Source organism: Anopheles funestus, chromosome 3RL (assembly GCF_943734845.2).
Source record: "Anopheles funestus chromosome 3RL, idAnoFuneDA-416_04, whole genome shotgun sequence".
Lineage (NCBI taxonomy): Eukaryota > Metazoa > Arthropoda > Insecta > Diptera > Culicidae > Anopheles > Anopheles funestus.
Window position 1 is genome coordinate 44,167,179 of NC_064599.1, and position 12,296 is coordinate 44,179,474.

At 41.5% G+C, this 12,296-nt stretch overlaps 2 protein-coding genes across 3 annotated transcripts; one reads left to right on the forward strand and one right to left on the reverse strand.

Annotated features, from left to right (window-relative positions):
• Window positions 1-281: 281 nt before the first annotated feature.
• On the forward strand, window positions 282-6,223 carry LOC125769889 (DNA-directed RNA polymerase III subunit RPC1). 2 transcript variants are annotated; one of them, XM_049438907.1, is made up of 8 exons: window positions 282-1,529; window positions 1,595-2,558; window positions 2,633-2,839; window positions 2,955-4,218; window positions 4,300-4,735; window positions 4,793-5,320; window positions 5,398-5,905; window positions 5,972-6,223. In XM_049438907.1, the coding sequence occupies exons 1-8, from the start codon at window positions 1,486-1,488 to the stop codon at window positions 6,158-6,160; spliced, it is 4,140 nt and encodes a 1,379-aa protein (XP_049294864.1). In that variant the 5' UTR covers window positions 282-1,485; the 3' UTR covers window positions 6,161-6,223. The 2 variants fall into 2 exon arrangements, with proteins under 2 accessions (XP_049294864.1, XP_049294865.1); XM_049438908.1 differs by having other exon boundaries at window positions 1,427-1,538.
• A 368-nt stretch (window positions 6,224-6,591) lies between these two features.
• On the reverse strand, window positions 6,592-8,852 carry LOC125769894 (CXXC-type zinc finger protein 1-like). The gene is made up of 4 exons (XM_049438920.1): window positions 8,340-8,852; window positions 8,141-8,262; window positions 6,985-8,052; window positions 6,592-6,917 (listed from the first exon to the last, which is right to left on the reverse strand). The coding sequence occupies exons 1-4, from the start codon at window positions 8,370-8,372 to the stop codon at window positions 6,695-6,697; spliced, it is 1,446 nt and encodes a 481-aa protein (XP_049294877.1). The 5' UTR covers window positions 8,373-8,852; the 3' UTR covers window positions 6,592-6,694.
• Between the last annotated feature and the right edge of the window lie 3,444 nt (window positions 8,853-12,296).

Sequence of the window (12,296 nt, forward strand, 5' to 3'; positions counted from 1 at the left end):
TGAATGTGATTTTTTCTCCGACCCGTTGTTCTTATCACATCCGAAACAAATATTGGTTGCTCACAAAACTACACTGAATAGAGTAGATGAAAAAGTACGTGAAATGGTCAATAGAGTAACCGATACCACGGCGAGCCTTGCGAGGTACATGATGACCTCGATATTGTGTAGAGAAAAGAAACCACGAAGTGCTGAAGGACTGGTTATAAAAATGGACCCTGAGCGCTTTAGGCCACCCGGGATATGGATATTCCATTTCTGTATTTAAAAAATGTCTTCCCTTTGGCGTAACATTTAATATTTATTTATAACCAAAACTGTTCACTAAAGTGCTTACAGGCTGGACTCAAAAACCGCAATCGAGATATTGTAATCAAAGCGGAGTCCATATTTATAAACGAATTCATTGCTCGAAGAAATATATTATGTTGGCCGTAAGAAATGACACGGACTAATATACGCAGAGGTGTACGGAAGCGGAGACATCATCATGAAACATACAGGTTTAAAAAAGAAAGCAAGCCAGGAGTTTTGGAAATTGTTGATCACTCTCTTAGCTTCCGCATGTGAGAAGCGATTTTCGTTGTTCGTCTTATGCATCTAATAATATGGTATAGTATTGTGGAATGAAAGCGTGGATAAGACCGTTCGCGCCTAATATACAGATAAAAAAATTAAATATTTTAATCTAATGCTCCATATCCAGAAAAAAGGATGCAGTGTGTAGTCCGAACTGCCTAGTTGAAGCTAGGAGAGTTTACTTCTGCAACAATTTTAATGTATTATATGAAATACTCGGTTAAAATAAAATTGGAAAATATTACAGAAAGTCTTCAAATGGAATCTTATGCAAAACTGTAAAACATATTCCCTTTTAAATACGTTACAATTTTTTTATTTTTTGTAACAGTCGTACAAAAAACCATCATCGAAGTTGAAGCGAAGAGATATTGCTTGTTCGTGTGTTTTCCTACAACAAACAAGAGAAGATTAATAACCCAAACTGAGGCAGCCCTGTGGAGAAGACGGTAACGTCCCAGGTCTCAACACGATTGGATCGGTTATTAAAACCCATCTGGGCCAAACCCCTGTATGCAGAACTGACTATCTTGCTACGGGTAAATAAAATCAAAGAAAGTCAGTAATGGCAGACCACAAGACCTCTTGAAGTTATAGTGCCACAAAAGAAGAAATTAGAAAATAGAAATAGCCTATTAGTGACGATTATTTAGATTTAAGGTGCGATTCTCCGTAAAGAATGAAAAAATAACATCTACACACGCGTGTCGGTTTGAAATGCGCGCTAGGCATATTATCAAAAATGCCGCCCAACTTTCTGACTTCAGCACACTGTGCAATGTGGTATGTCGTTCATAAGCAACTGTCATTAATTTGTTTTGATCGTACGCTCATTACACGCGCTTTGGTATTGCACCGTAAAATACATGAGAATCGCAATTGTTGAAGCAAAACTGCTTTTACAAAATGCCAAAGGAGCAGTTCCGTGAAGCGGATGTAGTGAAGAAAATGTAAAACTGGTAAATATACATCTAAATCGCCGAATACTCACTTCATATTTTGCTCCGTTTCGCAGATCGCAAGTTTCGTTCAATATTGACAGCGCCCAGCAAATTCAACAGGAGGCTCATCTTCATGTCGTTGCAAAAAATTTATACAATCAAAATGCAGAACGCACGCCGGTTGCTTACGGTGTATTGGACAGACGGATGGGAGTAAGTCAGAAGGACGCCACCTGTGAAACGTGCAAGAAGGGTTTAAATGACTGTGTGGGACACTTTGGTTACATCGATCTAGCTCTGCCGGTGTTTCACGTGGGACACTTTCGAGCAACGATTACAATACTGCAATCAATATGTAAAGTTTGTTCTCGAGTAATGCTGAAGGAAGAGGAAAAGAAACATTTTAGCGCTCGACTGGTGAATCCCAATTTGTCATACCTGGCAAAGAAGTCCATCCACAGTCAGGTATTGAAAAAAGCGAAGAAAAGCACCAAATGTCCCTATTGCTACAACTTAAACGGTCCGGTAAAGAAAGGTCCAGGGCTAATGAAAATAGTGCATGAACCATTTCGTGGAAAGAAGCCATCCGATCCGTTGGTCACCAATGCGCTTCATCAGATGCAAGCCGCTATAGAATCGAATCGTGAACTTTCGCAAACCGTCGTCGGTCCTGCTTCATTATCCAAGGAACTAAATCCGGTAGAGGTGTTGGATTTGTTCAGAAATATTCCAAAAAGCGACGTGCCCCTGCTTGGCATGACATCCGCACAATCGAATCCTGCCGATTTAATCGTGACCCGCGTTTTTGTGCCCCCGGTATGCATTAGACCGTCCGTCGTATCGGAAGTAAAGGCAGGGACAACTGAAGACGATTTAACGATGAAGCAGAGTGAAATATTGCTCATCAGTGACGTGATTGCGAAGCACATGATGACCGGCGGTAAGATCGAGCTGATTCAAGAAGACTGGGATTATTTGCAGCTTCACTGTGCGCTGTATTTCAACAGCGAGCTCTCCGGGATCCCACTTTCGCTTATGGTAGGAAGATTAGCCATTAATCCACCCAATAGCCGCACTATATTTATTTTACATTTCTGCTATTTGTTTTCCAGCCTAAAAAGCCAACCCGCGGTATCGTGCAACGGTTAAAAGGGAAACAAGGTCGTTTTCGAGGGAATCTTTCGGGCAAACGAGTTGATTTTTCAGCCCGTACTGTAATTTCTCCCGATCCTAACTTGATGATCCATCAAGTGGGCGTACCGGACAGGGTAGCAAAAATTCTAACCTTTCCAGAAAAAGTTAATTCGGCTAACATGGCTGTAAGTATATTAAGAGCCAGCTTTCTTCATGTTATATTGATATGCGTGATTAGATGCGTAAGACAGTTAATGTAACTTTAATCCCAATGTGTATATTTTATCATCGATTGAACAGCGTATGCGTCAGTTAGTCCGCAATGGCACCGAAAAACACCCTGGAGCAAACTATGTACAGCAAAAAGGGAGCGCATTCAAAAAATACCTTGCTTATGGAAATCGCGATAAAGTAGCACAAGATCTCAAATGTGGTGATATCGTCGAGCGACATCTAATCGACGGCGACGTTGTGCTGTTCAATCGTCAGCCTAGTCTGCACAAACTGAGCATTATGTGTCACGTGGCAAAGGTTCAACCGCAACGAACATTCCGGTTTAATGAATGTGCTTGCACGCCCTACAATGCCGATTTCGACGGGGACGAAATGAATCTTCACTTACCCCAAACTGAAGAGGCCCGCGCTGAGGCGTTCGTCCTAATGGGCAACAAGTCAAACTTGGTGACGCCACGAAACGGAGAGCTACTGATTGCAGCTACACAAGACTTCATCACCGGTGGATATCTACTAACACAAAAGGATCAATTTTTAACGTGTGAACAGGTAATGCAGCTTGCCGCGTGCATGCTGTCGGGTCCGGACTCAAACATGGTAATCGATCTGCCAAGGCCAGCCATTTTGAAACCACGAAAGTTGTGGACTGGTAAACAAATATTCAGCCTCATCCTCAAACCAAACAGCCTTTCCTGTGTGAACGCGAATCTGTCCACCAAAGGGCGTAACTACACAAAAGATATGGATCTTTGTGTGAAAGATTCGTGGGTAGTCATAAGAAACTCGCAGCTACTATGCGGTGCCATGGATAAGGGCACACTAGGTTCCGGGACGAAAAATTGTATATTTTATGTAATTTTGCGCGACTTTGGCGAAGATTATGCGATAAGATCCATGTGGAGACTGGCACGGATGGCATCGTACTTTATGATGAACCATGGATTTTCGTTTGGCATCGGTGATGTTACACCAAGTCGTCAGCTTCTGGAAGAGAAACAAAAACTGTTGGAAAATGGATACCGCAAGTGCGACGAATATATTGCGGAGATGAAGAAGGGAACGTTACAGTGCCAACCTGGTTGTACCGCGGAGCAAACTCTGGAAGCGGTAATGCTGAAAGAGCTGTCCAGCATACGTGAGTTAGCGGCAAAAGCATGCTTTAGAGAGCTGCACCCAACCAATAGCGCACTCATTATGGCCCAATCGGGTTCGAAAGGATCAAACATCAATATCTCACAAATGATTGCCTGCGTGGGACAGCAAGCAATCAACGGTAAAAGGGTGCCGAACGGATTTGAGGACCGCGCATTACCTCATTTTGAAAAATTCTGTAAGTATAGATACACACCATCCATATTGTGGACAATATTTTTATATTAAAGCATTGTTTGTTGTAAAACTTTTTATCCAGCTAAAATTCCCGCCGCTCGTGGCTTTGTGCAGAACAGCTTTTATTCCGGCTTAACACCTACAGAATTTTTTTTCCACACAATGGCTGGCCGGGAGGGGCTTGTTGATACAGCGGTCAAGACAGCAGAGACGGGTTACCTGCAACGACGCTTGGTAAAATGTCTAGAAGATTTGGTCGTACAGTACGACAGAACTGTTCGGAACGCCATTGGTGAGGTAGTAGAATTCACCTACGGTGCAGACGGGTTGGATCCAGTCTACATGGAGGTGAAGAATAAACCGGTGGATATTGAGAGACAATTTATGCACGTCCGCAATATGCTTCCCTGTCGCGATGAATTGCCGTTACGCGGAGAGGAAGTGTACAGCGAAGGAGTACGAATTTTATCCAAACCAGAGTTTTCTAAGTGTGGTGAACATTTTGGCAAGGAATGTTTGTAAGTGTTCGGCACATTGTTCAGATAGAAAGTTACTGATTGTACACATGCTTTTAGGGAATTTTTACAAAAGTTTGGCACCCGTTTGGCTACCATTCAACGACTTTATCAGAACGGACCAAAAGTTTGTATGGAAGCTGAGCGCACTACTGTCGGCCAGCTAGAACAATTTCTGCTACAAGTACGCAACAAATACAACAAAGCCATAACCGAACCGGGAACGGCGGTTGGTGCTCTAGCCGCACAGAGTATCGGGGAGCCCGGTACGCAAATGACGCTCAAAACTTTCCATTTCGCTGGTGTGGCTTCCATGAACATCACGCAGGGAGTGCCTCGTATCGTGGAGATTATTAATGCTACCAAAGCTATTTCTACACCAATCATAACGGCGGAGATTGAGAATAATACCAACATGGAGTTCGCGCGTAAAGTAAAAGCCCGCATCGAGAAAACAACACTGGGAGAAATTTCTTCCTTTATAGAAGAGGTGTATAAGACGGACGATTGTTTCCTTTTGATTAAGCTCGATCTCGATCGCATAAGAGTTCTTGGTCTGGAGGTCAATGCTGAAACTATACGTTATTCGTAAGTGTGCCACTGGTAACGGTAACTGGAATTACGCATCGTTATAACATTCCGACATTTATACCTTTTCGTTCCAGTATTTGTACGTCCAAACTGAAGCTAAAGCAGGATAATGTGGACGTTTGTGGACCTTCCATTATCACCATTCGTCCCGACAGCAGCAAGCACAGCCACAGCTTAAATGCGGAACTTCAGCGTCTCACCACAGCGATACCGAACGTGGTGGTTGCAGGATTACCGCAAGTATCCCGCGCAGTTATTGCCGTCGATGATTCCCGCGGCACGCCCAAGTATCGGCTGTGCGTGGAGGGCTGTGGGTTGCGTGATGTTATGGCCACGTACGGAGTGATTGGAACGAAAACCAAGAGTAATAACATTCTCGAGGTGTATCAAACGATAGGAATAGAGGCAGCAAGAACTACAATTATGACAGAAATCACCGAAGTGATGGAAGGCCATGGAATGAGCGTGGATCATCGGCACATTATGTTGCTAGCCAGTCAAATGACGTCACGTGGTGAAGTGCTTGGAATAACTCGCCACGGTTTGGCAAAAATGCGCGAGTCTGTCTTTAATCTCGCATCGGTAAGTTAAGCTTCTAGATACATTTGATGTGTTAGTATAATTATTCTGATGTACCAACTTTTCTAGTTCGAGAAAACGGCGGATCATTTGTTCGACGCAGCATACTACGGTCAAACGGACTCTGTAGATGGCGTTTCGGAGCGTATTATATTGGGTATGCCGGCATCGATTGGAACCGGACTGTTTAAACTTATTCACAATCACAACGATACGCAACTGGAACAGATTAGCGAGCCGATTTTTAACATGGTGTAAACAGATTGCAGGTCAGTACGTTTAGCAATGATCAATGAATTTCCTTCCTTTATCGTGAACAAATATCTTCATCTGTTCTGTACGAACTTGCATTGCAATTCGCAGTGCAACCACATCCGAAACCAACAAAACAATTTGTAATCGAATATTTTTTTTTGCTCTGAGTGGTATGTTGGAAAGCTAAGCCCAATAATGTGAGTCAATTAAATATGGTTAACGCTAGTTTTTAACGAACAATGGCCGGACAAAATATGAATATTAAGTTTTTAAAAGGCCCATAGGTTACTTCCGAGAATTACAAAGCTTTTATACAAATCCACCTTGGCTTAACGACCTCTAAGGTTACGCCGTCCTATTAGTGCATCGGACTCTGAACAACTAATACACACAGTTCTACGCGCTACTCGGATATAATTAGCTTGGCGGTCGAATTCGTTTCAAGATAATGGATATGGTTTATTATGGTATGCAGTCGGTTGAAATGGTATCTTACATTCAAATGTAACGCCATATGAGCATACTGTGCCTCGAAACCTAAAACTTGCCCGTACACAACTTTTCCATTATATCATGATTGTACGTTGAGTGCAACATCAGTCCTAGCACTCCGGCTCGTGATGCCATTGCCTGGCGGATTTGACGCTCTTGCTCGACCAGTTCGTCCATTTTTAACCATTGCCGTACGCGTTCCAGGTCTATTTCAGCACGTCGAATTTTTTCCCACACATAATGTTTAAAGCAAGATTTTTTTGGAGCTCTGAAAGGAATGCCAATGAAGTTCCAACTTTTTCAAAATGATACATACAATTTGAATGGCGACTTACCGACAAAATTCGCCCGTCAGTTGAAATACATTTCGCACTAAGGGGCAACCGCAAACGTCCGTGTCGTTAATTTTTGGGTCCTTGCAGTGTTCAGGGCACAACACCCGAAGACGCTTGCAATAGGTTTTGCTTGCCGGGTTGTAGAAATCGCAAAACATAGAATTGCCATCGATGCGGGTCTTAAAGATGCTGCCAAAGCTTGCCTGGCTCTCGTACTTGTTAAAACATTTCTCCATGTGTCGAATGGCGGTTTTCGAATGAATTTCGTGACCACACGTTATGCAGTACATGGACATTTCATCTTCGACATCGGTATTTTCCAAAGCATTAGGATCCAGCGTGCATCGCTTGGCTCGTTCAACCAAGAGATCCAATTCCGCATGCCGTTTATCGAGCTCAGCCAGGGTGGCTCTAACAATTGCTTGCTTCATGCGGATCGATTCGAGCGCTTTTTTGTTTTGTTCCTCGCCTACGGCCGGACTTAGAGACCATTCCTGGATGCGCTGAGGTAATACTTGATAAATCCGACTCGTGGCCAACTTCATGCCGCACTCATCCGAACAGTACTTCGATTGAGGTCGTGCAGTCATAATGCAACCGGGACCAAAACACTGTCGATCTCCTTCCAGCGCCGGATTTCGGATCACCTCTGGCGTAAGCGAACGTTTTCTTCTCTTATTTCGACCTGCCACTTTCACAGAGGTCCGATCCTTTTTCCGAGTACTCGAGTTGCTACAAATGCGCATCTCACACCGTTGCTTGCGGCCATGTTTTGTATGATCTAAACATCCGTCACAGTTGCCACAATTCTCTGCCAGGCAACCATCACAGTTGCCGCATCGCTTCTCCGAAGAACTTCCGATGGGTTTTTCTTTCTTTCTCTTCGGTGGCTTTTTTTCCTCGGGAATAGGTGTTGGACCAGCTACCGGGACTAATCGAAAGACCGTTTGCAACGACGGATCTTCTTCTTTGCATCGCTGGCAGTAGTAATGTTTAATGTGTTTTGCTTCTTTTTCTGAAACATTTATGCAATCTCCGTGATACCATTCTTCACAAGCATCGCAGCATCTATTCTCGAGAGGAGTGGAAAATAAACCAAACCAGCTGATATTACAATCTTATGAACGAGTGAAGATAACAAGTAAATACTACTTACATCATGAACCGCGACGAATCTGATGATCTACATAGGCAATAAGCCTGTCCATCCTGTTTGTATATAGTTGCAATTTTGCTTTTTCTTTCAGGCAAATCAAACTCCTTGGCAATTTCCTCTTTCTGCAAATGATAAACCGCAACACAGTTCGAATATCTTGGGTCGGTTCAATTCCGTTAAATCTAACAAGGGTACTTACGGATTTTTTCTTTCTTTTTTTGAGTTCACTCATCGTTGATTTGCTATTTCTGAATGTTTTTAGCGGAATACACACCCGAAGATAAAAATTGTTTGCGGTTTCTTGAAGAAGTATGTTTTGTTCGTTCTTTTTCTTTTCGCGTTTGGGCTTATTTTGACAAGTGGAATCGTTGTTTATGGCTCATGTTCCAAGTGCGCAGTAGCGTGATAAAATTGAACAAAACCACAGTGCCCTTGCAGCAGAACTTCTTGGTCGTTCTAGTCTAGCCAATGAAGTAAAACAAACCAATCATCAAACATTGGGAATTTTCTTTCCCCCATGCCTCCATCACACACACAGACTCCCAGCCATTTTGATCTAATAAGTAGAATGGTACGCATCTGACCATCAGATTCAATAGCACAATTAATATGATTCGTTTAACAGTATATAACTAGAAACTCATGTTGTTACGAATTATCGAAACTCCATATCCATCACACAACATCACTTTCTTCCTAGTTCTACCGAAACACATAGGTAACAGTTTGTAGCTTTCATAATATTCTTTGTTCAATTATCTCTTGGTATCAATCAACGGCACTGCTACTGAGTTTGAAATATAAAACATCCTGGAATTGCTGTTCAATTGCTACTTCTTTGTAGATTTGTTAGTTCTTTGAACGCATAGATACTTTCGAATCATATAGTTTATCTTTGTAAGCTAGGTATTATGATTTTATTAACAATATATTTTAGAATAACATGAACAAGAAAATGAGTTCAATTGATATACCACACAAAACCAGTGTTTCGATGTAACTTGCGGCAAAACCTTTTTTCAAATCAACTAGGGTAGAAAAGATTTGTAGCGCCATCTATTGGTGTTTAGCTATTAAAGACACAAACCTATCCTTGAGTAACGGAAGGTAACGCTAACATTCGATTGTGCTAAAAACCCAACCCAAGCGGACGTTTCGAGTGGATTTCGGCATAAATATTTCGTGTATCGAAACGTATACCGAAATTTGTACCGATAATCAATCAATTTCGTAAAAATCACAGGAGGACTGTATGATTTTTGCTGGATTTTATTTGAGAGCAAAAAGCTCAATTTCAAATTCAAAAGCTTATGCTTAAGCTTATCAAAAAGCCCTCGCCACACTTTTTCTCTATGTGTGGCGATCGATCCTCTTTTTTTCTCTTGCTTATTATAATATTTGTTAGATTCGGGAGTTCTGTTTAGCACTGATGTGTCTTGCATCGCGTTCGTTCGTTCTGCCTATGACTAGTCGGTTTGTTCCGTTTTGACTAATGGTATAGGATCTAGACCGTACTATTATTTCAACGTTAGGATATCCCCGCGTCATGTGCGCAAAAGTAAGCATGATAGTCATATACTGGAGTGATATCGCCAGCTCGCGCCCATGTGTGTTTTCTGTAAAGATAGTAATGGTAGGAAATATCGGGAATCGATCCCAGACTTACATTTGGAGGTGGTGTTTCAGGCGTCCGCGAACCGATGGTACCAACAATTTGGCGCCAAAAGGATTGATACGGACTAGGTTTTGTTCTACGTGCACCGCGTCGAATGAAGTACCGATCGATGGCGTCATAAACCATCAGCTGTTCTGTTATGGTTCTATTGCTGGTGGTGATTCGTGCGCGCTGCATCAAAATGTTGTGCACTGATCTGAGCGATAATGTTTTTAAGTTGGTGTTTTTTGTACGAGTGTTTTTATTTTTCAACATAGAATGGCGATCCTCGCACACGGACCGTATTTACGTAGCTTTAGTTTGACGATTTTACAATGATATTTGTTGAAATATCTATGGCTTTGTTGTTAAAATAAACATAACTTTTTTCGTAGGCTGGCGATAGTTGGATAACTAATATGCAAAGCCGTACCAGAACATTATCAATTGTAAATATTCTTCACTCTTACTTGATACCGAATAGGCTCATTACAGATGTCGCGAAGTACGTTCATGTACAGTGCAATGTTAGATATTTAATTGCGTTTCAATTACTACACGCGCCTTTTATTTAAAGTGCCTGAGCATCTTTCGAACGGCATCGATTGCTGGTAAGAAGGGAACGCTAGAGAATGTTCCATGTGTTACGTTCAGCTGTGTTGTGATATGTTTCGCATATTAGTTTTCCAGGAAGTGTCGCTACGGTCGGATTCAACAGAAACAGTTTGGCTCACGGACTTAGCTGATGCAATGAACAATTGAATGAAAGGATCGATGGCAAATGAAATCTTGTGATCAGCAACTCTGGCCGGCAAAGACAAGCATTAGAAGAATGCTTCGCGGAACGCCGGCCACGCAATCGATTTGATGTTAAGAGAAATGCAAACAGAATTTTTAGGCATATTAAACTGATACAGCTGTTTATCTTTCACAATACAAAGAAAGCTGTAACGTGTTCCAAAATATGCTATGAAACATAAACAGAGCTACAGTAACACAACATAGCTATGTGTAGTTATTACAATTCACTATGTTGTAATTTATTTTTATTTACTATTTATTTGTTATTTTATTCATTATTTACTATGTTGTTTTATTTTTATTTTTCAGTCTATTATGAGTATTGTTCCACAATCGTGTGAAGCTGTGTTACGTTCGGCAGAAGTTCTTGTTACACATAGTCTGCGCATTATTTCATCGGTTGATCATTTTACGATGGGTCTGAACAACAAACCATGCATACATTCCTTGAGATAAAAATATCGTTTGAATTATTAGGATCACGAAACACTATTGTTTTTCGCTCTAGTTTTTGACTACTCACGACGGTTTTGTCATCATCAGTTTCCATGCATATGATACGATGTACACGCATGATACAAATGTTGGGATAATTCTGCAGTGTGAGCTTATGACGAACTAGTACTTTGGTGGTTCTTTTTTTCACGGTCCTCTAATCAAACTGGATTCCTACGCCCAAAACGCCTATTAGCTCACAACAAAGTCGTGGTAGAAAACAGCAACATAAAGTGGCTTTGATCATGTTTGCTGTTGTTTTATTTTTGTATAATGCCTTTGTGCATTCGCCTCTCTTAATATGAACTAATAATTATGTTAATAATAATGATAAAAATTAGGAAAGCAAATGTACAGCGATTCGACTCGCATGAGAAAACTCATCAGACTCGACACGAGCTTTCTCGAGGCTAGACTTTGTTTGTAAAGGTTGGATTTTTTAAAGATATTTTAGATTGTAAAAAAGGACTAGAATTTTTTTAACATATTACGATGTTGGTCATTGTCATTCATACAGGTCCATGATTGGTCGAGATTCCAAAAGAGCTGATTGCGTCTTATAGTTCCACCCTGGCTATGCTGTTATATGTGGCCTTTAAATCTATGAACAAATGGAAGTAGTGTAGCTATTGCTCCTCCATCTCATCCAAGAAGACCTGATGGGTTCCGACGGTTATCGCTGCTATCAAAAGAGGAATGGCGAAGGAACAGGGTACCCGGTGTTCATTCCATAAGGCGACAAGTCCAACACGTAGGCCTACATTGTGAATTTAAGTAAGTAGGTTCACCGTTCTGGGCGAAGTATGTGTGGCACCCATCCAGCTGCGATCTTAATCCGCTGAATTATTCAATATGGCGCGTTATGAAGGCCAAGGCTTGGTCTAAACGCCACCCCAGTACAGCAAGCCTCAGGCAAAAATTGACCCGTACTTAGAGAGAAATGGAGACTCCATTATTAGAACCTGCCATACATTGCTCCAGCGTGTGGAGGCCGTAATTGCAGCAAATGGAAATTTGATTGATGATTAACATAGTGTAAGACTTTAAGAATCATTCCATTTTTGAACAAATAACAAAACTCCACATATTTTAAATTTAAATTTTGGCATTGCTCAATGGTGCAAACATTATCACGCATACGGTATATGAGCTACATGATTCAAGATGCCAATCACAAGACATCAATTCACTATCTCATACCTCAGT